Source organism: Dreissena polymorpha, chromosome 1, assembly GCF_020536995.1.
Source record: "Dreissena polymorpha isolate Duluth1 chromosome 1, UMN_Dpol_1.0, whole genome shotgun sequence".
Lineage (NCBI taxonomy): Eukaryota > Metazoa > Mollusca > Bivalvia > Myida > Dreissenidae > Dreissena > Dreissena polymorpha.
In genome coordinates, this window is record NC_068355.1 from 87,988,487 (window position 1) to 88,016,393 (window position 27,907).

General features: G+C 37.7%; 1 protein-coding gene across 15 annotated transcripts in view; it reads left to right on the forward strand.

Moving 5' to 3' along the window:
- LOC127839312 (required for meiotic nuclear division protein 1 homolog) overlaps positions 1-24,320 on the forward strand; it is a 41,653-nt gene extending 17,333 nt beyond the window's left edge. For 14 of the 15 annotated variants that reach the window (XM_052367675.1, XM_052367660.1, XM_052367701.1 and 11 more), the window contains 7 exons: positions 1,767-1,867; positions 8,413-8,528; positions 8,718-8,782; positions 10,209-10,285; positions 10,542-10,662; positions 14,519-14,635; positions 20,376-24,320. In XM_052367675.1, coding sequence (XP_052223635.1) covers positions 1,767-1,867; positions 8,413-8,528; positions 8,718-8,782; positions 10,209-10,285; positions 10,542-10,662; positions 14,519-14,635; positions 20,376-20,531 — 753 coding nt within the window. In that variant the 3' untranslated portion in view covers positions 20,532-24,320. The remainder of the gene's footprint in view (positions 1-1,766; positions 1,868-8,412; positions 8,529-8,717; positions 8,783-10,208; positions 10,286-10,541; positions 10,663-14,518; positions 14,636-20,375) is intronic. The other variant, XR_008030304.1, reaches the window with a different exon arrangement.
- The last annotated feature ends 3,587 nt before the right edge of the window (positions 24,321-27,907 follow it).

The window sequence follows — 27,907 nt, forward strand, 5'->3', positions numbered from 1 at the left end:
TTTCTGGATGATAACTCAAGAATGCTTACGCCTAGGATCATGAAACTTCATAGGTACATTGATAATGACTTGCAGATGACCCCTATTGATTTTCAGGTCACTAGGTCAAAGGTCAAGGTCACTGTGACTCAACACAGAAAAATGGTGTCTGGATGATAACTCAAGAACGTTTACACCTAGGATCATGAAACTTCATAAGTACATTGATCATGACATGCAGGTGACCCCTATTGATTTTCAGGTCATTAGGTCAAAGGTCAAGGTCACTGTGACTCGAACCAGTAAAATGTTGTCCGGATGATAACTCAAGAATGCTTACGCCTAGGATCATGAAACTTCATTGGTACATTGATCATGACTCGCAGATGACCCCTATTGATTTTCAGGTCACTAGGTCAAAGGTCAAGGTCACGGTGACTCAAACCAGTAAAATGGTTTTCGGATAATAACTCAAGAACGCTTATGCCTAGGATCATGAAACTTCATTGGTACATTGATCATGACTCGCAGATGACCTCTATTGATTTTCAGGTCACTAGGTCAAAGGTCACGGTGACTAGAACCAGTAAAATGGTTTCTGAATAATAACTAAAGAATGCTTATACCTAGCATCATGAAACTTCTTAGGTACATTGATCATGACTCGCAGATAACCCCTATTGATTTTCAGGTCACTAGGTCAAAGAGCAAGGTCCTGGTGACTCGAACCAGTAAAATGGTTTCCGGATGATTACTCAAGAACGCTTACGCCTAGGATCATGAAACTTCATAGGTGCATAGATCATGACTGGCAGATGACCCCTATTGATTTTGAGATCACTAGGTCTAAGGTCACGATGACTCCACACAGTAAAATGGTTTCCGGAGGATAACTCAAGAAAGCTTACGCCTAGGATCATGAAACTTCATAGGTACATTGATCATGACTGACAGATGACCCCTATTGATTTTCAGGTCACTAGGTCAAAGGTCAAGGTCACAGTGACAACAAACGTATTCACACAATGGCTGCCACTACAACTGACAGCCCATATGGGGGGGGCATGTGTGCTTTACAAACAGCCCTTGTTTTGATATATGTAAACATTGGATGTAAAAAGCTCCAGTAAAAAAACAAGAATGAAATTAAAGAAGAAAAAAAAGGGACCCTCATCAGGGCTCAAACCACTGACCCCTGGAGTAAAAGTCTAACACTTAGACCACTTGGCCATCCATGCTCATACAATGATTGATGTATTTGATACTTTATACAAGCAATCCTTATATTGTCACAATATATAACAACATAACGAATCTCTCCAAACTATTTAATTGTTTCGGGTTGCAACACTTGATAATTTTCAGGTTTTTAAATCCTCAAAAGATGCATATAATAGATATTTTAGAGCATGGTAAATGTTCAGAATTACTGTTACCTCACAATAAATGCGTCACAAATACAATAACTACAGCGAAAATTTGCGAATTTGAAACATTTTTTAAAATAAATTTTGTTAATCAACTAAAATGTGAAAAGGCCTATTTAGGAATTTAGTAAGATGTTGGAAATTGTGAATTAAAAATCAAATGTCTCTTTAGGTCTAATATTTTTTAATGATTACAAAAACCTTCCTTTTTGTCTGAAAATATCTCTTCTGATATTAAAGATCTTAAAATTAACATTATGGACTCTTCAATCATTGCTGTTTTTTATTTCCTCACTATGTGTTTATTGTACTGACATGTCTGTGCAGTGTGGTAACAAGTGTCCTGTCTCTTTATGACAGAAGGATGACGTCCTGCAGCTGGTGCGAAGACATTGCATCCATCCGTACAACCCAGTACTGACAGAACAAGAGAGTGAGATCATACCTGTACAGAATGACATGTAAAGTGTGAATCATGACAAATATGCGTGTAAACTAGTAATGTGATCAATCAAAAGTGTGTATATTTAATAAAGAGGACAATGATTATTATATAGTATGTATGACAATATAATTAACTCTTCTTGATTGTTAAGATATTTTTGAGGTTACAATCCTATGCTTTTTCGCTTGATTTTATAAAACAAAAAATCACTAAAAAATTCCAAACTGGTGTTATTTAGCGTCTTGAAGGCCAGGTGCATAATGTTGTTATTCAGTGCCTCTTAGCCAGGTACATACTGTTGTTATTTAATGTCTCTAAGCCAGGTACATACTGTTATTATTCAATGTATCTAAGCCAGGTGCATATTGATGTTTTTCAGTGCCTCTAAGCAAGGTACATACTGTTGTTATTTAGTGTCTTTAAACCAGGTGCATACTGCTGTAATTCAGTGCCTCTAAGCCAGGTACATACTGTTGTAATTTAATGTCTCTAAGCAGGTGCATAACGTTGTTATTCAGTGTCTCTAAGCCAGGTTCAAACTGTTGCTATTTAGTGTCTCTAAGCAAGGTACGTACTGTCGCTATTCAGTGTCTCTAAGCCAGGTTCATACTGTTGCTATTCAATGTCTCTAAGCCAGGTTCATATTGTTGTTCTTTAGTGTCTCTAAGCAAGGTTCATACTGTTGCTATTAAGTGTCTTTAAGCAAGGTATGTACTGTTGCTATTCAGTGTCTCTAAGCCAGGTTCATACTGTTGCTATTCAGTGTCTCTAAGCCAGGTTCATACTGTTGTTCTTTAGTGTCTCTAAGCAATGTTCACACTGTTGCTATTTCGTATCTCTAAGCAAGGTACGTAATGTTGCTATTCAGTGTCTCTAAGCCAGGTTCATACTGTTGCTATTTAGTGTCTCTAAGCAAGGTACGTACTATTGCTATTTAGTGTCTTTAAGCAAGGTACGTATTGTTGCTATTCACTGTGTATAAGCCAGGTTAATACTGTTGCTATTTAGTGTCTCTAATCAAGGTGCGTACTGTTCCTATTCAGTGTCTCAAAGCCAGGTTCATACTGTTGTTCTTTAGTGTCTCTAAGCAAGGTTCATACTGTTGCTTTTAAGTGTCTCTAAGCAAGGTACGTACTGTTGCTATTCATTGTCTCTAAGCCAGGTTCATACTGTTGCTATTTAGTGTCTCTAAGCCAGGTTCATACTGCTGCTATTTAGTGTCTCTAAGCCAGGTTCATACTGTTGTTCTTAAGTGTCTCTAAGCAAGGTACGTACTGTTGCTATTCAATGTCTCTAAGCCAGGTTCATGCTGTTGTTATTTAGTGTCTCTAATCAAGGTGCGTACTGTTCCTATTCAGTGTCTCTGAGCCAGGTTCATACTGTTGCTATTTAGTGTCTTTAAGCCAGGTTCATACTGTTGCTATTCAGTGTCTCTAAGCCAGATTCATACTGTTGCTATTCAGTGTCTCTAAGCCAGGTTCATACTGTTGCTATTTAATGTCTCTTATCAATGTGCGCACTGTTCCTATTCAGTGTCTCTAAGCCATGTTCATACTGTTGCTTTTTAGTGCCTCTAAGCAAGGTTCATACTGTTGCTATTTAATGTCTCTAAGCCAGGTTCATACTGTTGCTATTCAGTGTCTCTATGCCAGGTTTATGCTGTTGCTATTTAGTGTCTCTAAGCAAGGTACATACTGTTGCTATTCAGTGTCTCTAAGCCAGGTTTATACTGTTGCTATTTAGTGTCTCTAAGCCTGGTTCATACTGTTGTTCTTTAGTGTCTCTAAGCCAGGTTCATACTGTTGCTATTCAGTGTCTCTAAGCCAGGTTCATACTGTTGTTCTTTAGTGTCTCTAAGCCAGGTTCATACTGTTGCTATTCAGTGTCTCTAAGCCAGGTTCATACTGTTGCTATGTAGTGTCTCTAAGCAAGGTACATACTGTTCCTATTCAGTGTCTCTAAGCTAGGTTTATACTGTTGCTATTTAGTGTCTCTAAGCCAGGTTCATACTGATGTTCTTTAGTGTCTCTAAGCAAGGTTCATACTGTTGCTATTAAGTGTCTCTAAGCAAGGTACGTACTGTTGCTATTCATTGTCTCTAAGCCAGGTTCATACTGTTGTTCTTTAGTGTCTCTAAGCAAGGTTCATACTGTTGTTCTTTAGTGTCTCTAAGCCAGGTTCATACTGTTGTTCTTTAGTGTCTCTAAGCCAGGTTCATACTGTTGCTATTCAGTGTCTCTAAGCCAGGTTCATACTGTTGTTCTTTAGTGTCTCTAAGCAAGGTTCATACTGTTGTTCTTTAGTGTCTCTAAAGAACGTTCATACTGTTGCTATTTAGTGTCTCTAGGCCAGGTTCATACTGTTGCTATTCAGTGTCTCTAAGCCAGGTTCATACTGTTGCTATTTAGTGTCTCTAATCAAGTTGGGTACTGTTCCTATTCAGTGTCTATAAGCCAGGTTCATACTGTTGCTATTCAGTGTCTCTAAGCCAGGTTCATACTGTTGCTATTTAGTGTCTCTAAGCAAGGTACATACTGTTGCTATTCAGTGTCTCTAAGCCAGGTTTATACTGTTGCTATTTAGTGTCTCTAAGCAAGGTTCATACTGTTGTTCTTTAGTGTCTCTAAGCAAGGTTCATACTGTTGCTATTTAGTGTCTCTAAGCAAGGTACCCCGGTTCGTACTGTTGCTATTCAGTGTCTCTGAGCCAGGTTCATACTATTGCTATTTAGTATCTCTAAGCCAGGTTCATACTGTTGCTATTTAGTGTTTTAAGCCAGGTACATACTGTTGTTCTTTAGTGTCTCTAAGCCTGGTTCATACTGTTGTTATTTAGTGTCTCTAAGCCAGGTTCATGCTGTTGCTATTTAGTGTCTCTAAGCCAGGTTCATGCTGTTGCTATTTAGTGTCTCTAAGCCAGGTACATACTGTTGTTCTTTAGTGTCTCTAAGCCAGGTTCATACTGTTGCTATTGAGTGTCCCTAAGCAAGGTACGTACTGTTCCTATTCAGTGTCTCTAAGCCAGGTTCATACTGTTGCTATTTAGTGTCTCTAAGCAAGGTTCATACTGTTGTTCTTTAGTGTCTCTAAGCTAGGTTCATACTGTTGCTATTTAGTGTCTCTAAGCAAGGTGCGTACTGTTGCTATTCAGTGTCTCTAAACCAGGCTCATACTGTTGCTATTTAGTGTCTTTAAGCAAGGTACGTACTGTTGCTATTCAGTATTTCTAAGCCAGGTTCATACTGTTGCTATTTAGTGTTTGTATTCAAGGTGCTTACTGTTCCTATTCAGTTACTCTAAGCCAGGTTCATACTGTTGTTCTTTAGTGTGTCTGAGCAAGGTTCATAATGTTGCTATTTAGTGTCTCTAAGCAAGGTACTTACTGTTGCTATTCAGTGTCTCTAAGCCAGGTTCATACTGTTGCTAATTAGTGTCTCTAAGCAAGGTACATACTGTTGCTATTCAGTGTCTCTAAGCCATGTTCATACTGTTGCTTTTTAGTGTCTCTAAGCCAGGTTTATACTGTTGTTCTTTAGTGTCTCTAAGCCAGATTTATACTGTTGCTATTCAGTGTCTCTAAGCCAGGTTCATACTGTTGCTATTAAGTGTCTCTAAGCAAGGTACATACTGTTGCTATTCAGTGTCTCTAAGCGAGGTTTATACTGTTGCTATTTAGTGTCTCTAAGCAAGGTTCATACTGTTGTTCTTAAGTGTCGCTAAGCCAGGTTCATACTGTTGCTATTCAGTGTCTCTAAGCCAGGTTCATACTGTTGCTATTTAGTGTCTCTAAGCAAGGTACATACTGTTGCTATTCAGTGTCTCTAAGCCAGGTTTATACTGTTGCTATTTAGTGTCTCTAAGCAAGGTTCATACTGTTGTTCTTTAGTGTCTCTAAGCAAGGTTCATACTGTTGCTATTTAGTGTCTCTAAGCAAGGTACCCCGGTTCGTACTGTTGCTATTCAGTGTCTCTGAGCCAGGTTCATACTATTGCTATTTAGTATCTCTAAGCCAGGTTCATACTGTTGCTATTTAGTGTTTTAAGCCAGGTACATACTGTTGTTCTTTAGTGTCTCTAAGCCTGGTTCATACTGTTGTTATTTAGTGTCTCTAAGCCAGGTTCATGCTGTTGCTATTTAGTGTCTCTAAGCCAGGTTCATGCTGTTGCTATTTAGTGTCTCTAAGCCAGGTACATACTGTTGTTCTTTAGTGTCTCTAAGCCAGGTTCATACTGTTGCTATTGAGTGTCCCTAAGCAAGGTACGTACTGTTCCTATTCAGTGTCTCTAAGCCAGGTTCATACTGTTGCTATTTAGTGTCTCTAAGCAAGGTTCATACTGTTGTTCTTTAGTGTCTCTAAGCTAGGTTCATACTGTTGCTATTTAGTGTCTCTAAGCAAGGTGCGTACTGTTGCTATTCAGTGTCTCTAAACCAGGCTCATACTGTTGCTATTTAGTGTCTTTAAGCAAGGTACGTACTGTTGCTATTCAGTATTTCTAAGCCAGGTTCATACTGTTGCTATTTAGTGTTTGTATTCAAGGTGCTTACTGTTCCTATTCAGTTACTCTAAGCCAGGTTCATACTGTTGTTCTTTAGTGTGTCTGAGCAAGGTTCATAATGTTGCTATTTAGTGTCTCTAAGCAAGGTACTTACTGTTGCTATTCAGTGTCTCTAAGCCAGGTTCATACTGTTGCTAATTAGTGTCTCTAAGCAAGGTACATACTGTTGCTATTCAGTGTCTCTAAGCCATGTTCATACTGTTGCTTTTTAGTGTCTCTAAGCCAGGTTTATACTGTTGTTCTTTAGTGTCTCTAAGCCAGATTTATACTGTTGCTATTCAGTGTCTCTAAGCCAGGTTCATACTGTTGCTATTAAGTGTCTCTAAGCAAGGTACATACTGTTGCTATTCAGTGTCTCTAAGCGAGGTTTATACTGTTGCTATTTAGTGTCTCTAAGCAAGGTTCATACTGTTGTTCTTAAGTGTCGCTAAGCCAGGTTCATACTGTTGCTATTTAGTGTCTCTAAGCAAGGTACCCCGGTACGTACTGTTGCTATTCAGTGTCTCTGAGCCAGGTTCATACTATTGCTATTTAGTGTCTCTAAGCCAGGTTCATACTGTTGCTATTTAGTGTCTCTAAGCCAGGTACATACTGTTGTTCTTTAGTGTCTCTAAGCCAGGTTCATACTGTTGTTATTTAGTGTCTCTAAGCCAGGTTCATGCTGTTGCTATTTAGTGTCTCTAAGCCAGATTCATGCTGTTGCTATTTAGTGTCTCTAAGCCAGGTACATACTGTTGTTCTTTAGTGTCTCTAAGTCAGGTTCATACTGTTGCTATTTAGTGTCTCTAAGCAAGGTACGTACTGTTCCTATTCAGTGTCTCTAAGCCAGGTTCATACTGTTGTTATTTAGTGTCTCTAAGCAAGGTTCATACTGTTGTTCTTTAGTGTGTCTGAGCAGGGTTCATAATGTTGCTATTTAGTGTCTCTAAGCAAGGTTCATACTGTTGCTATTCAGTGTCTCTAAGCCAGGTTCATACTGTTGCTATTTAGTGTCTCTAAGCAAGGTACGTACTGTTGCTATTCAGTGTCTCTAAGCCTGGTTCATACTGTTGTTATTCAGTGTCTTTAATCAAGGTGCGTACTGTTGCTATTCAGTGTCTCTAAGCCAGGTTCATACTGTTGCTATTCAGTGTCTCTAAGCCAGGTTCATACTGTTGCTATTCAGTGTCTCTAAGCCAGGTACATACTGTTGTTCTTTAGTGTCTCTAAGCCAGGTTCATACTGTTGTTATTTAGTGTCTCTAAGCCAGGTTCATGCTGTTGCTATTTAGTGTCTCTAAGCCAGATTCATGCTGTTGCTATTTAGTGTCTCTAAGCCAGGTACATACTGTTGTTCTTTATTGTCTCTAAGTCAGGTTCATACTGTTGCTATTTAGTGTCTCTAAGCAAGGTACATACTGTTCCTATTCAGTATCTCTAAGCCAGGTTCATACTGTTGTTATTTAGTGTCTCTAAGCAAGGTTCATACTGTTGTTCTTTAGTGTGTCTGAGCAGGGTTCATAATGTTGCTATTTAGTGTCTCTAAGCAAGGTTCATACTGTTGCTATTCAGTGTCTCTAAGCCAGGTTCATACTGTTGCTATTTAGTGTCTCTAAGCAAGGTACGTACTGTTGCTATTCAGTGTCTCTAAGCCTGGTTCATACTGTTGTTATTCAGTGTCTTTAATCAAGGTGCGTACTGTTGCTATTCAGTGTCTCTAAGCCAGGTTCATACTGTTGCTATTCAGTGTCTCTAAGCCAGGTTCATACTGTTGCTATTCAGTGTCTCTAAGCCAGGTTAATACTGTTGCTATTTAGTGTATCTTAACAAGGTACGTACTGTTGCTATTCAGTGTCTCTAAGCCAGGTTCATACTGTTGCTATTTAGTGTCTCTAATCAAGGTGCTTACTGTTGCTATTTAGTGTCTCTAAGCAAGGTACGTACTGTTGCTATTCAGTGTCTCTAAGCCAGGTTTGTACTGTTGCTAGTCAGTGCCTTCAAGTTATGTACACAATGTTGTTATTTCAGGGCCTCTAAACTTGTGCGGGGTAAAATCCACATTCGGAGCTTACCTGGAGACGAGAAGTATGAAGAGATCACCATGATGGAGAAGTTTGCCTTCTCCAATGCCATGGCCCAGTCAGGTACATTCCAGTTCTTGTGCAGCAAATTAACGGATATGTCTTTATTTTTTAATAAGTATGCTGCAGTATCAACTATAAGATAATCACTTTATAAAGAAATTTTATGAAAAGAACAGTACTTATCACTGCATCCCAAGTTATTACTTTATGTATCCAATATTAACTTACTTAAATGTTTGTCTATTGTAGTGACTTTGGCAATCAACGAGAACAAATTGGAGAAGTTTATTGATCAGTTGGAATCAGAAACGCAGGTAGGCAGGCATTACCGGTAAGCATTTTGTTCTTGATTTCTTTGACTCAATGTGTTCCTTAATGTACAGCTCTCACAGACTGGGACCATTATATAGCTGGAAGTTATATTGGTGAAAATAGGTGTAGAGAATTTTTTTATAAGCATAGGTAATAATGAGGCAAATAAAATAAAATACAGGCTTTCATAGATAGGGATATGGAAAACTTTGTGGACATTTTGTACACAGAGATTCAAGATCATAAACTTACATTTTGACCATATTTTCAAACATATGTTTTTGTTCTTGTACAGAGTTTCCTCTAAAAATAAAGGGGCATATCCACTCTTTTAGGGGCATTTGGGGCTACTTTTAATTTATATCCCAGAAAGGAAATCAACAACACAAGATAGGAAGTGGGCAAACACAGGCAGGCATACTTTAACATGAATACTCTTTGGACAAACACACATAAGCATGTATAAACATGGATAGGCATTGGGCAAACACACTGATTTCCCGAACTCAACAGCCTTCTCTCTGACATTTGGTTTGACTGGTCAGAGTTTTCTGTCAGACATTAGATTAGTCTTTCAGACCCAAGACAATTTGTTAAAGTAAAAAAGAAAGAAAATGAAATCGAAATCAATTGCACTCTGTGCATGTTCGTTGATGTCTTACTCCCAGCTGTTGTTTTTTTTGTAACCACCTGTATTTGTTGCCTTAAGAAGAAAATTCTGCATCATATGCAATCGGATTATCTCGATTTAAGCCATCATTATTTTGGACCAATCAAAAGTTGATTGACTTAGTGGCTAGTAATATTGTATATCATGTTCTGACATGTGTTGGTCCGCAGATGATCTATAATATTTTATATTTCATGGTTAAACTTTAATATATTTTATCAGACATTCTGGGCCTAAGAGTGAAGAATTTTGATTGGCCCTTGAATGTTTTAATACAGACATGTCCATAGGTCCGACCGAGATTTAGGGATGTCTGTACACAAGTCAACATGTGTAAACATGGATCAGCATTGGTAAACATTGATAGGAATGATGAAAACACAGGTAGGCATTAGTAAACAGATTGGCACTGGGCAAACAATGATAAGCATAGACAAACCTGGTATGCATTGGGCAAAAGTAGATAGGCATGGGTAACATCTCGTGCACTGGGCAAACACAGACTGGAACGAGGAAAATACATATAGGCATAGGTCAAACATAGGTAGCCATGAAGAAAGTACAAAATGGCATTGGGTTAACATAGGCATGGTATACATACAAATAGGCATTGGGCAAACACATTTATGCATGGGGTAACAATGGTAAAAAATTGGCAAACACATAATTAATATGATGTGTGCTATATGAACAACAGAAATCTAATTGTCATCATTCATTTTTTTGATAAATATTCATTTGTAATTGTATGACTTCAGCTACTTCGTGATGGACAGCCATCCCAGTTGAAGAGGCGTGATATCAACATGAAGTTAGGAGAAGTATTCTTACACAGGCAAGTGTTATATAATTTTGATATGCATGTTTTGTAATCCTGTGTTAAAAAAAATATATTGTGTACAGCTGCAAAATGCATCATAATTAAATTATGTTTTCAAAAACATTCATTGACATATTGTTTCTTTAAGGTCATTTGTACATGTTTAGGTCAACTGCTTATGATATCTTTTGTGTGTGGTTTGTCTTATACCATCCTCCACTTTGGCCCACTTTGATATGTTACCATCTCGATAAATCTTTGTCCATGTCAGGCATGAGATCAACTTGGAGTCAGGTTTCCTGGATGTGCCAGATGTCTACTGGGAGCGGGATGACTTGGAGCAGCTGTACAGGAGTACATTTAGTGATCTGAATGTCTCCAAACGTATACAGGTGAGTAGACATGCACTATTAATGATATGAAAGTCTCCAAGTTAATACAGGTGAGTAGAGATGCACTATTAATGATCTGAATGTCTCCAAGCATATACAGGTGGGTACAGGAGTACATTTAATGATCTGAATGTCTCCAAGCATATACAGGTGGGTACAGGAGTACATTTAATGATCTGAATGTCTCCAAGCGTATACAGGTGGGTACAGGAGTACATTTAATGATCTGAATGTCTCCAAGCGTATAGAGGTGGGTACAGGAGTACATTTAATGATCTGAATGTCTCCAAGCGTATACAGGTGGGTACAGAAGTACATTTAATGATCTGAATGTCTCCAAGCATATACAGGTGGGTACAGAAGTACATTTAATGATCTGAATGTCTCCAAGCATATACAGGTGGGTACAGAAGTACATTTAATGATCTGAATGTCTCCAAGCGTATACAGGTGGATACAGGAGTACATTTAATGATGTGAATGTCTCCAAGCATATACAGGTGGGTACAGGAGTACATTTAATGATCTGAATGTCTCCAAGCTTATACAGGTGGGTACAGAAATACATTTAATGATCTGAATGTCTCCAAGCGTATACAGGTGGGTACAGGAGTACATTTAATGATCTGAATGTCTCCAAGCTTATACAGGTGGGTAGACATGCACTATTAATGATCTGAATGTCTTCAAGGGTATACAGGTGGGTAGAGATGCACTATTTACGATCTGAATGTCTTCAAGGGTATACAGGTGGGTAGAGATGCACTATTAACGATCTGAATGTCTCTAAGCGTATACAGGTGGGTAGCGATGCACTATTAATTATCTGAATGTATCCAGAAGTATAAAGGTGGGTTGAGATGAACTATTAATGATCTGAATGTATCCAGGGGTATACAGGTGGGTATACATGCACTTTTAATGATCTGAATGTATCCAGGGGTATACAGGTGGGTGTAGGTGCACTATTAATGATCTGAATGTATCCAGGGATATACAGGTGGATAGAGATGCTTTATTAATGATCTGAATGTATCCAGGTGGAAAGAGGTGCACTATTAATGATCTGAATGTATCCAGGGGTATACAGGTGGGTAGAGATGCACTATTAATGATCTGAATGTCTGGAGACTAAACAATATAACAGATGTATTTGCAGCTTTTAAATAGATATTTTTGGGAAAGTAGCCAGCATCTTGATTGAATGTAACTGGTGTAATTACTAGATTCAAGTTTTAAAGGCTTCATTTTCCAACCCTTAGATGCAGACGAGGAGCAAACAGCATAAAACCTGAACAGACTGCGAGTTTCTCGCATGCTGTTCTGGTTTTATGCTGTTTGCACATAGCCATTTACACTTTTCATCCAAGTGGGAAAGGGTTAAACCCCCTGATAAGAAATGTGGGATAAACTGGAATCACTATGGACTTATTTCTTTCCATTCATCTGGTTGTCCATATACACTATTGTTTCTGGAGAAGATCTCCTTCACTTATGAGTATACAACATTACATCTGAAGTTATGCATGTCAGCAAGTTGATTTTAACATCCAAAATTAAAATTTTAAAAATTGTGTACCCCAATTGGATTTCTGTAACATTAATATAGTAACAGTTTTCAGATGTTTTATATTGGGTATTAACATTGTAAATTGTTCCTCTACCTGTTTTCATCAAATCATTCACACTGGCCACAAAATGACTTAAAGAATATTTTTCTTTCAAACCACAATTATTGTTGTTCTCTACAAACCTTATTTAAATAATATCCCAGAGTTAAAACTGTTAACGGGCCATGCCCCAGGGTTCATTTTGTAGCTCACCTGAGCACAACGTGCTCATGGTGAGCTTTTGTGATCGCCTTTTGTCCGTCGTGCGTCGTCAACATTTTGCCTTGTGAATACTCTAGAGGCTACATTTATTGTCTGATCTTTATGAAATTTGGTTAGAAGCTTTGTCCCATTGATACCTCAACTGAGTTCGAAACTGGGTCAAAAACTAGGTCACTAGGTCAAAAAAAAGAAAAACCTTGTGAACACTGTAGAAGTCACATTTGATGCCCAATCTTGATGTAACTTTGTTAAAATGTTTGTCTAAATGATATGTTGGTTGAGTTAAAAAATGGTTCCGGTCCGTTGAAAAACATGGCCGCCAGGGGGCGGGGCAGTATTCCTTATATGGCTATAGAGAAACCTTGTGAACACACAAGAAGTCACAATTTTTGCCCAATCATCATGAAACTTGGTCAAAACATTGGTTTCATTGATATCTTGGACGAGTTCGAAAATGGTCCAGATAGGTGAAAAAACATGGCGGCCAGGGGGCGGGGCAGTTTTCCTAATATGGCTGAAGTAAAACCTTGTTAACACTCTAGCTGCCACATTTATTGTCCAATCCTCCTGAAATTTGGTCAGAAGATTGTTCTGTATGATATCTTGGATGGGGGCATGGCATTTTTCCTTATATAGCTATAGTTAAACCTTATTAACAGTCTAGAAGCAATATTTATTGTACAATCATCATGAAACTTTGTCAGAAGATTTATCCCAATGATATTTTGGACAAGTTCGAAAATGGTTCCAGTTGCTTGAAAACATGGCCACCAGTGGGCGGGGCATTTTTCATTATATGGACTTATGAATCTTCATGAAACTTTGTCAGTATATTTGTTTAAATGATATCTTGGATGTGTATGAAAATGGTTCTGTTGAAAAACGTGGCTGCAAGGGTGTTCACTAGTCATGAAAGTTGGTAGGAACATTTTGTTCTAATGACATCTTGGGCTGCACAGAACAAGTCAGTTCCTTTGAATCTCAGGTGAGCGACTTTGGGCCTTTCAGGCCCTCTTGTTTTATTGTGACTTTTGCTACGTATTACATATGATAATGCATGCAGGGGTTATTTATCACTATTGTGACAAGCACTTGCTTCTGGTTGATGTTTTCTCCTTCGGCCTTATTCCTTCACCTTTCCACATTGGCCTTATACGTTCACCTTTCCACATTGGCCTTATACGTTCACCTTTCCACATTGGCGTTATACGTTCACCTTTCCACATTGGCCTTATATGTTCACCTTTCCTCATTGGCCTTATACGTTCACCTTTCCAAATTGGCCTTATACGTTCACCTTTACATATTGGCCTTATACCTTCACCTATCCACATTGGCCTTATATGTTCACCTTTACACATTGGCCTTATACGTTCACCTTTCCCCATTGGCCTTATACATTCACCTTTCCACATTGGCCTTATAGGTTCACCTTTCCACATTGGCCTTATACGTTCACCTTTACATATTGGCCTTATACGTTCACCTTTCCACATTGGCCTTATACATTCACCTTTCCTCATTGGCCTTATACGTTCACCTTTACATATTGGCCTTATATGTTCACCTTTACACATTGGCCTTATACGTTCACCTTTCCCCATTGGCCTTATACGTTCACCTTTCCACATTGGCCTTATACGTTCACCTTTCCACATGGCCTTATTCGTTCACCTTTCCACATTGGCCTTATACGTTCACCTTTCCACATTGGCCTTATAGGTTCACCTTTCCACATTGGCCTTATACGTTCACCTTTACATATTGGCCTTATACGTTCACCTTTCCACATTGGCCTTATACATTCACCTTTCCTCATTGGCCTTATACGTTCACCTTTACATATTGGCCTTATATGTTCACCTTTACACATTGGCCTTATACGTTCACCTTTCCCCATTGGCCTTATACGTTCACCTTTCCACATTGGCCTTATACGTTCACCTTTCCACATGGCCTTATTCGTTCACCTTTCCACATGGCCTTATACATTCACCTTTCGACATTGGCCTTATATGTTTCAGGTGTACAATGCTCGCCTGAACTACTGTTCAGAGATCCTGCAGCTGCTTAGCAACCAGCTCAATGACAAGCACCATGTGAGGCTGGAGTGGATCATCATTATCCTCATCTTGATTGAGGTTTGTAAAACTCTAAAGAGAACTCTTTGAAACCTAATGTTTTCATTACATTGTAAGGTGTGTTGTGTACACTATTTAGGCCACATATATGGCCAGATCAGTGTAAAAACATGGCCACCAGGGGGCAGGGCAGTTTTCTCTATATGTATATAGTGAAAACATGTGAACACTCTAGAAGTCACATTTTTGGTCCAATCATCATGAAATTTGGTCAGAACATATCTTTTCTGGATTTGATGGTTGAGTTCCAAAATGGTTACGTTTGCTTGAAAAACATGGCTGTTAAAGGGCGGGGCATTTTTCCTTATATGGCTACAGTAAAATCTTGTTAACATTCTAGAGGCAACATTTATTGTCTGATCTTCATGAAACTTGGTCAGAAGATTTATCCCAATAATATCTTGGAGTTTGAAAATGATGCCGGTTGGTTGAAAAACATGGCTGCCAGGGGGCGGGGCATTTTTCCTTATATGGCTTTAGTAAAACCTTGTTAACACTCTAGAGTCCACATTTATTTTCCGATCTTCATGAAACTTGCTCAGAAGATTTTTTCCAATGATATCTTGGATGAGTTCAAAAATGGTAACCTTTGCTTGAAAAACATGGCTGCTAAGGGGCGGGGCATTTTTCCTTATATGGCTATATATGGCTATAGTAAAATCTTGTTAACACTCTAGAGGCCACATTTATTTCCAATCTTCATGTAACTTGGTCAGAAGATTTATCCCAATAATATATTGGAAGAGTTCCACATTGATGCTGGTTGGTTGAAAAACATGGCCACCAGAAGGTAGGGCATTTTTCCTTATATGGCTATAGTAAAACCTTGTAAACACTCTAGACAGGGCCGGATTAACCACTAGGCTAACAAGGCTGCAGCCTTGGGCCCCCGATTTTTAAGGGGCCCCCAACTACAGGCCAGTTTCCCAATGTATGATCTTTCATTATTACGCCATTCAACCACTCTATTGGGATTGGAGTAAAAAAATTCTTTGTGATTTTACCAGTTTTCGGATGTAAATCGAATTGTAGCCGTTTAGTTCGCTTTGATTTACTATGCTTTCAATTTTCTTTCCGTGTGGTATATTCATTCAGAACTATTAGTTTCTTTGTTTATTATGCGACTTGCCCGTACGGTCATGTCACCATCTGGACACGTTTGAAGACATTGAAGAGAAGGCCAAAGCGTTTGTTGCAATCAACGAATATAAAGATGCGAATAAGCGTAAGAAATGGTGGAAACTATTTTGTGGCGAGAGTAAGACACCATCTGCGAATACAGAGCTAAGTGCACGCGACCATTTTCTAATTCACACATTCTACAGCATAGTTGATTGTCTCACTGTTGAACTTCGCAATCGATTGAGCGCATGTTCTGGTCTTCACAAATTGTTTGGTTTCATGACAGAGTTTGAGTCTCTCAACTTGGATGAATATGGAAATGTGCAACGCATCTGATGGAATTTTATCCAGATGACATTGAGGCGTCTCCTGTTGACCAGTTCGTTCAGTTCAAAGCCATCCGAAGCAGACCAAGACAGAACCATCACCCACAAGAGTTAACTGCTGCTGTTAGGTGGAGGCCTATAACAGACAAATTTTCCAAAGATTGCCATCGCTGTACGAATATACTTAACAATTCCAGTTTATAACTGTCAAGGTAGTAGGACATTTTCAACATTATCACGTGTAAAAAAAACTATTTTTGGAACACCATGAGCCAGGAAAGGTTGACAGCATTTGGGCTACTGTCTATTGAATGTCCTCCGAGAACTAGACGTCAAACAGGTGATCGATGACTATGGCCAGTGTCGTAGAAGAAGCTTATAGGCTGGAACTGTTACATGTTACGATGTATGTTAGATTCAGTTAATAAAATATTTATACATTGTGTGACTCGTTTTGGCAAATTGCTTTATAAATATATAATGTAACTGTCAACTGTGTACAAATGCAAATTTTCTCATCTTTGTAGTTGTAGTATGATTTTCAATATACAGAAGGGGACCAGAGGGAAGGGGGCCCCGTAACATGTGCAGCCTTGGGCCCCAAAACAGCTTAATCCGGCCCTGACTCTAGAGGCCACATTTATTTTCCGATCTTCATGAAACTTGGTCAGAAGATTTGTCCCAATGATATCTTGGATGAGTTTAAAAATGGTAACCTTTGCTTGAAAAAAAATGGCTGTCAAGGGTCAGGGCATTTTTCATTATATGGCTATATATGGCTATAGTAAAATCTTGTTAACACTCAAGAGGCCATATTTATTGTCCAATCTTCATGAAACTTAGTCAGAAGATTTTTCCCAATAATATCTTAGAAGAGTTAAAAAATGATGCCCTTTGGTTGAAAAACATGGCTGCCAGGGAGCTGGGCATTTTTCCTTATATTGCTATAGTAAAACCTTGTTAACACTGTACAGGCCACATTTATTGTGCAATCTTCAAGAAATTTTGTTAATAGATTGGTCTCAATGATATCTTGGATGAGTTCGAAAAAAATTATGTTTGCTTGAAAAACATGGCTTCTTAGGGGCGGTCTTCATGAAACTTGGTCAGAAGATTTGTCCCAATAATATCTAGTTATCTCAGGTGAGCGACTTTGGGCCTTTAAGGCCCTCTTGTTTCAAATATTTTTTAAGGATTTTACTTGTACTTCATACATGAATACCTTATTCTAAGATTAATTACATCAGGCTACAATTAGAACAAAGCTGCATTATTATTAGGGCTGTCACGATTCACCGGTATACCGGTATATCGCGGTGCATGTCGTGAAAAAAATCGCACCGCGGTACGGCGTTGCCGCACCGGTTTTTTTTTAAATATTATTATATTAGCACATATATAAATACATTACATAATTATTTTGATATAGATATCGTTTTGAAAACTGTAGAAGCGATTCAAAAGGGCTAAATAAATAATCCGTTAATATCCAGGTCAAGCAAGCGCTTCCACTGGTAGATGTTTAACTTTCACGTTTAAAATACGGCAATGTATAGGTCCGTACCTTTTTTTGAATTTGGGTTAGATTTCCTTTGCAAATAAGTTCATAATTATCCAAAAGATGTTTACTCTATTTCTTATTTTCTTTCTTTAGAATATCGATCGTTCAAAGCATGGCACTTCCAAATCATGTTATCTTAAGATTATGAATAAGTCGAGGAAGAATCAGAACGCTACGGATTTTCAATACTGGGCCTGCTGACTCCGCATTTTAAACATGCCCTTGAAGCGTTCGATTTACACAGGTCGTAGTCACAGCTATTGTAAACAACATGGCGGACATTTTAGAAAAAGACGCGAATAACAATAACAATAACAATGACTACTTCTATCAAGTTTATTACAGTTTCTTTTACAGTTTCTAGTCATACTATGATACCCGTGTTTTCTGATTATTGTGTTTAATAAAGTTTGTAAACTGTTTTCTTTACAGATACATATTCTGTAAAATATCGCGGTACGTACCGCGATACAGTGTTGCTGTACCACGATATACCGCGGTACGCTCACGGCGTATCGTGACAGCCCTAATTATTATCCCCCGCCATAGGCGGAGGGATATTGTTTTGGTGTTGTCCGTCAATCCGTCCGTCTTTCCGTCCATCAGTCTGGCATTTTTGTGTCCAGAGCCATATCTTGGAAGTGGATGATGAACGTTGGTCAGAACATTTGTCCCATTGATACCTCGACTGAGTTCGAATCTGGGTCAAGCTGGGTCAAAAGCTAGGTCACAAGGTCAAAAAAAGAAAAACCTTGTGAACACTGTAGAAGTCACATTTGATGCCCAATCTTGATGTAACTTTGTCAAAATGTTTGTCTAAATGATATGTTGGTTGAGTTAAAAAATGGTTCCGGTCCTTTGAAAAACATGGCCGCCAGGGGGCAGGGCAGTATTCCTGATATGGCTACAGAGAAACCTTGTGAACACTCTAGAAATCACAATTTTTGCCCAATCATCATGAAACTTAGTCAAAACATTGGTTTCATTGATATCTCGGACGAGTTTGAAAAATGGTTTAGATCGGTGAAAAAACATGGCCGCCAGGGGGCGGGCAGTTTTCCTCATATGGCTGTAGTAAAACCTTGTTAACACTCTAGAGGCCACATGTATTGTCCGATATTCCTGAAATTTGGTCAGAAGATTGGTCTGTATGATATCTTGGATGAGTTTGAAAATGGTTATGTTTGCTTGAAAAACATGGCTGCCAAGGGGTGGGGCATTTTTTCTTATATGGCTATAGTAAAATCTTGTGAACAATCTAGAGGCCACATTTATTGTCCAATCTTCATGAAATTTGGTAAGAAGATTGGTCTCAATGATATCTTGGATGAGTTCGAAAATGGTTACGTTTGCTTGAAAAACATGGCTTCCAAGGGGCGTGGTATGTTTCCTTATATGGCTATAGTAAAATCTTGTTAACACTCTAACGGCCACATTAATTGTCCGATCTTCATGAAACTTGGTCAGAAGATTCATCCCAATAATATCTTGGACAAGTTAAAAAATGATTTCGGTTAGTTGAAAAACATGCCTGCCAGGGGACGCTTAATTTTTCCTTTTATGGCTATAGTAAAACCTTGTTAACACTCTAGAGGCCACATTTATTTTCCGATCTTCATAAAACTTGGTCAGGAGATTTGTCCTAATGATATCTTGGATGAGTTTGAAAATGGTTTCGTTGCTTAAAAAACATGGCCACCAGGGGGCGAGGCATTTTTCCAAATATGGCTTTATATCATGCTTTTGTAAAACCTTGTTAACACTCTAGAGGCCACATTTATTGTCCAATCATTATGATACTTGGTCAGATGATTTGTCCCAATGATATCTTGGATGAGTTCCAAAATGGTTCCGGTTGGTGGAAAAACATGGCCGCCAAGGGGGCATGGCATTTTTCCTTATATAGCTATAGTTAAACCTTGTTAACACTCTAGAAGCTGCAGTTATTGTATGATCATCATGAAACTTCGTCAGAAGATTTGTCCAAATGATATTTTGGACAAGTTTGAAAATGGTTCTAGCTGGTTGAAAAACATGGCCACCAGTGGGCGGGGCATTTTTCCTCATATGGACTTATGAATCTTCATGAAACTTTGTCAGTATATTTGTTTAAATGATATCTTGGATGTGTATGAAAATGGTTCTGGTCTGTCGAAAAACATGGCTGGCAGGGTGTTCACTAGCCAAAGTGAAAGTTGGTAAGAACATTTTGTTCTAATGACATCTTGGGCTGCACAGAACAGGTCAGTTCCTTTGAATCTCAGGTGAGCGACTTTGGGCCTTTCAGGCCCTCTTGTTTAATATTAGCTTATTTTGACACTGTTAATTAAAATAATGTGAATGTTAATGTGCTTGTGACCAAGGTTGCGTTATCTGAGCCATATCAGCGGCCTTTGTAGTTTATTTAAATCTTCATTATGTCTAACAACATTATATCAGAAGTGTTGCAATTAAGTCTGAAAGTCTGTCATACATTACATTTTGGACGTGCTCTGTAAAAAAGGGGTCTAATTCATATGCGTAAAGTGTCTTCCCAGATTAGACTGTGCAGTCTGCACAGGCTAATCAGGGACAGCACTTTCTGGCTGAATTGGATTTTTGCTAAGAAGAGACTAAAGTTGAAAGTGTTGTCCCTCATTAGCCTATGCGGACTGCACAGGCTCATCTGGTACGGCACTTTACGCACATGCATTAAGCCCCCTTTTCACAGGGCCCATACATCTTTTTCCAGGTTTTGTTTGAATGCCTGCACTATGCTGAAAGGTTTGGCTGGATTCCTGTACCAAGCCAGGTCTCTGACCCCAGACCTCTGGTGCTGAGCTCTAACAGACTGGTACCAGCAGAGTCCTCATCTGACAGCCTGGTACCCAGCGTTAAGTCAGATTAATAGGTTTCAACTGTATATATTACACCCAACCAATTATTGAACAGCAATTGTATTTAGCTTGTGTATGCCTCTTTAAGAAGTGTTTGATGTAAGCTTTACTTGAATATTCATTATCGTGATGTTTTTTACATTCTATATTGTTTGTTGTGGTGCTGAATCAATATTTGGTGATGTTTTTGATGCTAGTTCAAGAGTTTTTTTTAACAAGTTGTAAAACATGAGGGAGTTATCAACTTTTTATTTGTTATTTGCGGAAATTGGGCTCTCTGAAAAAAGTTAAAACGTTGCGATAACTTATCTGTACATATATTGGGTTTTGAGTCCAGCATGCATAATGTATATTAGCGAATACAACTTAAGAAGGGAACTATAATAATTTGTAAATATTTTAATGTTTTTTAAGCCCTGTAGTTTATTCTTTTCAGTCACCAAAGTACATGTGTCAGTTATTTTTAGCTCCACTATTCAAAGAATTGTCTGAGCATGACTACTTACTAATTTTAAACACTTTACAACATCTCAATGTCACTGTTTCTCCCACAGTTATTCAACTTGCCACACATATGACAGCACATTATGTGAGGTCACTGACAAAGTTCTACAACTGCATATAAGAAAATTATGCCCCATCTTTATGCCCCCCACCACTATAGTGGGGGACATATTGTTTTTGCCCTGTCTGTTGGTTGATTTGTTGGTTGGTTTGTGTGTTTGTTTGTGCAAACTTGAATATTTACAATAACTTTTGCAATATTGAAGATAGCAACTTCATATTTGGCATGCATGTGTATCTCATAGAGCTGCATATTTTGAGTAGTGAAAGGTCAAGGTCATCCTTCAAGGTCAAATGTCAAATATATGGGTCAAAATCGCTAATTTAATGTACACATTTGCAGTATAGAAGATAGCTGCTTGATATTTGGCATGCATGTGTATCTCATGGAGCTGCACATTGTGAGTGGTGAAAGGTCAAGGTCATCATTCAAGGTCAGAGTTCAAATATATAGGGACATAGTGCTTCACAAACACATTGCTTGTTATCCCCCGCCATAGGCGGAGGGATATTGTTTTGACGTTGTCCGTCCATCCGTCTTTCCGTCCCTCCTTCCGTCCGTCCAGCACTTTTGTGTCCGGAGCCATATCTTGGAAGTGCTATTGCGGATTTCAATGAAACTTGGTATGAGTATATATATGGATAAGAGGATGATGCACGCCTAATGGCAATGTACACCATCTGTTAATAACAGAGTAATGGCCCTTTGTATCTTGGAAAAATGCTTTTTTGTGTCCTGAGCCATATCTTGTAAGTGCTTTGGCGGATTTCATTGAAACTTGGTATGAGTATATATATGGATAAGAGGATGATGCATACCAAATGGCATTGTACACCATTGGATAATAAAGGAGTTATGGCCCTTTTTATCTTGAAAAAATGCTTTTTTGAGTGTCAAATATAACACTTTTGTGTCCAGAAGCATATTGGCGGGGAATATCAATTCAACGAATTGGCTTGTTGTATGTATAATTTTGGTTGAGGAAAATATGAAACATCTCTATATCACTGTTTCTATGGCAGGTATTCAACTGAAACATGTCTATATCACTGTTTCTACGGCAGGTATTCAACTGAAACTTCCCATTAATGTTCAGGGTGAGGTCACTATCTAAGTTTCATAACACTGACCTGCAATTTATCAGAATTTGCTTCTGTAATACAGGTATAGGAAAGGGAAAACATCTCCACAGCAATATTTCTACTCACAGAATTCAATTGATTTGTTACACATGTGTACATGATTATAATAGAAGTCATTACCATAAAGTGCAATTTTGAAGAATTATACTTTTTGCACTTAGATAATTTATGTTTTTGTTTGGATGCAATTTCTCCAAATGTACAAATATTGAACTGAAACATTACCAATGTGTTCAGAATCTGTATTTATATTCATCATTATTTTAGCATTGTTATGCCCCTTTTTTCTTTTTAAGGTTTGCTGTAAGTTAAATTCAAGTTAAAGATTGCATGCAACAAGGACACATCTCTGTAACTCATACAGATATTCATTTTACACTTCCATCATGTCTTTGTGATCATCATATAAGGTCTCAGACCAAGGTCCACAACATTGACTTGCAATATTGCAGAATTATGCCGCTCTTTGTACGTCAGTGGAATGTCTGCTTGCAGCAACTCTGTTTTATAATTATGACACTTTTGTGTATATGACTTATATAAACGTCAACTCTAATGAGTATTAACTAATGTTAATAGCAACACAACACGTGCTTCTGCTAAGACGTTTAATATAGAAGTGCGGCATCAGAAAACAGGGTACAGGGTTAACGTTGGCGGGAGCCGTAGTCTGTTTCACAATATAAATAGTGGTGGCTATAGTCTTTTTCATAGTAGAACATTTCATAATAGAACAAACTCCATATCATTTTATCTACGAAATATATTGAAAAAGAAGTTTACATGTGGGTTTTTAACGTTCTTTATAAACAGTCGCTGAGTAGAACCTATAACTTTGAACAGCTTTTTTAAAATGATCATGCCACCTTTTGTACTTGTAAAAGTCTTTTTATGGCGTTAATAGTTTTATTTGATCGTTCGTCAAAAAGTTGTAACTCTGTTACTCTTGTATCTTCAATGCAATTGAGTAATTAAATAGTAATTAAATTGAATGCGTTTTAATTCCCTTTTATTATTGTTTAATTTGAGTTACAATGCTATGACGTTAAATTTTATTTACACTTAAATGTATTATGAATATTGCTGGGCCAAGTGTGAGGTTGAGCGCTCTATAACCAGGTTTAAACCCCCAATGCTTTGCATTGACCGTTCCAAGGCAGTGACCCCAGCTTTATTCATATTTTGTGTTTATGTTGGTTTGTATTGTGCTGTATTGTGCTGTTTTGTACTGTTTGGGCAATCGGTCACTTGCCTTAAATAAAGGACCAACTAATTGTTTTTAATGAAAATTCAATACTGCTCCAGCAGCTGGAGTTTCACTTCTTTATATTGTATGCAATTTAAAATTTAGGTTTAAATGCCCTTTAACACTCAAAATGAACAAATATTTCATACAATATTTCGAAAATTAAAATTAAAATAGTATTACCCCAGTATTACTGGTTCATCACATGATTTACAATATGATGAGAAATGTACTTCACACAGTGTTATATATCTAATAACATGTAAAAATTAAAATATACAAGATGTCAGACAAATAAATCAGAAAGTATCTTGCAGAATTAATAAACATAGATTCGATATCAGGAACTGCTAAATAATGATAAAATCCTATTTCACATGTTGCTATGCATTTTGTCTGTACATGTACCAACAAGTATGGTTCTTTGTCTAATGGTGTTGTTGCAAAATAGTCTAGACCATTTATGCAAGGAGACATTTGGAATACGTAAATTAAAAACTATGATTCCTTCCGTCTAGAATTAACTGCTTTATGATATGCAGAACATTATCATAGTTTACATATACATCTGATGTTGTTTTTTTTTCTCTAAATATGTACATTATAGTATTACTTATAGGCTGTTGTGTCAAGTCTGATCCATCTTTGTATTATGTATTATTGTGTTTTATCTAATATTATTTTTCTGCTAAACTATTTTTGTTGCTGCATGATGTTGATGTGTTTTGTTGCTGTATGACGTTTATGCCACATACTGTGTTTATGTTTTTATTAAAAGTATTAATAAAATCTATAGCCATAACATGTTTAGTATTTAAGAAATTAAAATAAACATAAATAACATGTTTGTACGGTCTGTTTTTGTTATTTACACTTATTGCACTAACAATTGTATAACGTGCTAACTGCTCTTCCTTCTTACTACAATTATTAATTTTATTTTTCTATATTTGGGTCTTTTTATGGCCATTTTTAGGATTGCATTTTGACTGAGTATACTTTGTATAACCACTGCTTACACTTAACATTTTGCCAATCGTGACAGGCTATAAATTGTTGTTATCAAACACTGTGCGTCAAGGACAAAACTCATTAAATTGTTGCACATATCTTAATAAAGCACATTTCTATGATAGGACCTGACAAAAAGTGTCATTTCATTCCAATTTTATAAAAATATATGTATATGCATCATACATGCCATAATTTTTGAGGTCCAAAGCGGGACATTCCATAAAAAATTGTCGGGACATTTGACCAAAAAGCAGGACACCTAAAACGATCTATCATTCCACCTTTACTATTGTCAGTAAATAGTACTAACAAAAACTCTTGATACTTTTATTCAAGACATAAAACATCTGATATGACATGAAATCTAAAACATAACAATAACAGTTTTATTAAATAAGACAATAGCAAACAACGAAATAAAATTCATCGTTTTAAGAGTATAAAATCTAGAACATTACGACAACAATACTCGTTATATTAATTTCAGTGGCAAACATTAACGCAGGGGAGGTTATCCAGTTGACTGAAAGTACGGGTTAAAGTACACTATCTACCGAACCACTTTTACTGTTTGTTGCGATGTTTTTTTAAGCATGTATCCATGCGCAGTTTGTTACTTGTCAATTGTCGCGGCTTAATTGGAGTAGGGTCAAACTGTCATGCATAGCACCTCGTTGATTTTAGCTTAATTAAAGTAGGGTCAAACTGTCATGCATAGCACCTCGTTGTTTTTATTACAATTACACCCAATTACACTAGACAGGATGGGTATCACTTATTGGACTGTTTGTTGCGATTTTGGTATATTGCACATTCGGATTATCCCGCTATATTGGAACTAAACATTGAATGTTAAAGACTCATTAATGACGTAGAGTTAATTTTACGAAAAAATTGTTTTGTAAACCGTTTCAAACAAATACAAAAATAAACACATTTTCAACATTTATTTCATTATAATCGATAGCAATAAGCGACCACTATTTTAAAGACCACCATGGTGTGAATGCCTGATGAAATCAATAATTAGCCGATAAATCGCTGATAAGGTGTCATAAACAACACTGGTACACACGATAAGTAGAATCGGATTGTTAATTGGGGGCAATAAAGGGATTAGCGGTGGTAAGTGTTAGCGAAACAGAGCTTGAATAGCGAATTTTATTGGGAACCTATAGACCTTACATCGTTTTTTACGAATGTCGGGACAAATCGTCTCACGGCGGGACGGCGGGACAAAGGGTCCAAAAGCGGGACTGTCCCGCCGAGATCGGGACGTATGGCATGTATGATATGCATATTGATCACATTTTGCATATGCATCATGTTATGTCATAAACCAAATATAGCCGATGGAAATGCTAAAAAAATACTTTGATACACCAGTATAGTATAAGCAAAGACTTATCAATATACATGTTTATTGATAAGTATTTGGTATAAGCAGTTTCTATACTTACTATTAGCACCTCAAATTGCAAACAAGAAAAGGGCCTTAAGACGAGATCAAAATAAATCTATTAATTGTTGTTTTTTTTCCTCAAAATGTGTTGACTAATCTTATTTACTTTAAACACCAGTCTCACGGCCGTTAATCACGCACGCCACCACTTTTTAGCTCACCTGAGCTTTTGTCCGTCGTGCGTCGTCAACATTTTGCCTTGTGAACACATTAGAGGCCACATTTATTGTCCGATCTTCATGAAACTTGGTCAGAACATTTGTCCCATTGATACCTCGACTGAGTTCGAAACTGGGTCATGCTGGGTTAAAAACTAGGTCACTAGGTCAAAAAAAGAAAAACCTTGTGAACACTGTAGAAGTCACATTTGATGCCAAATCTTCATGTAACTTTGTCAAAATGTTTGTCTAAATGATATGTTGGTTTAGTTCAAAAATGGTTCCAGTCCGTTGAAAAACATGGCCGCCGGGCAGTATTCCTTAAATGGCTATAGAGAAACCTTGTGAACACGCTAGAAGTCGCAATATTTGCCCAATCATCATGAAACTTGGTGGAAACATTGGTTTTATTGAGATCTCGGACGAGTTTGAAAATGGTCCAGATCGGTGATAAAACATGGCCGCCAGTGGGCGGGGCAGTTTTCTCTATATGTATATAGTGAAAACATGTGAAAACTCTAGAAGTCACATTTTTGGTCTAATCTTCATGAAATTTGGTCAGAACATGTGTTTTCTGGATATGACGGTTGAGTTCGAAAATGGTTACGTTTGCTTGAAAAACATGGCTGCCAAGGGGCAGGGCATTTTTCCTAATATGGCTATAGTAAAATCTTGCTAACACTAGAGGCCACATTTATTGTCTGATCTTTATGAAACTTGGTCAGAAGATTCATCCCAATAATATCTTGGACGAGTTCGAAAATGATGCTGGTTGGTTGAAAAACATGGCTGCCAGGGGGCGGGGCATTTTTCCTAATATGGCTATAGTAAAACCTTGTTAACACCCTAGAGTCCACATTTATTTTCCGATCTTCATGAAACTTGCTCAGAAGATTTTTTCCAATGATATCTTGGATGAGTTCAAAAATGGTAACCTTTGCTTGAAAAAAATGGCTGCCAAGGAGCGGGGCATTTTGCCTTGTATGGCTACATGTATATATGGCTGTAGTAAAATATTGTTAACACTCTAGAGGCCTAAATTTCCATTCTTCATGAAACTTGGTCAGAAGATTCATCCCAATAATATCTTGAAAGGCATTTTTCCTTAAATGGCTATAGTAAAACATTGTTAACACTCTAGAGGCCACCTTTATTTTCCGATCTTCATGAAACTTTGTCAGAAGATTTGTCCCAATAATATCTTGTTATCTCAAGTGAGCGACTTTGGGCCGTTCAGACCCTCATGTTTGAGATGCAATAATAAATGAGCCAATGCAACTTCCGAGGTGGCACTCAGGCCCGGATGTTTTGAAATGTCATTGATAATTTTACATGGGAATAAGAATGTATTTTAAAGTAATTGCCTGCGTATTCCTGTGCATTTCTAAACATTCAATATTGATAAAAGAAAGTTTACATTCAGCCTGCGCCTGTTTATATTGCTAGCCATGTAGAAAATGTGTATCAAAATTAAATATGAGCCTTGTTCTAAGAAAACTGGGCTTAATGCATGTGCGTAAAGTGTCATCCATGATTAGCCTGTGCAGTCCGCATAGGCTAATCAGGGACGACACTTTCCGTCTACACTTGATTTTCGGTAAGGAGAGACTTCCTTAAAACTAAAAATACCATAAAAGCGGAAAGTGTCGTCCCTGATTAGCCTGTGCGGACTGCACAGGCTAATCTGGGACGACACTTTACGCACATGCATTTAGCCCAGTTTTCTCATAACGCGACTCATATGCTTGCAATAAGCATGATGCAATTGTTTATGATCCATGTTTGTATAAGTTACTGTTA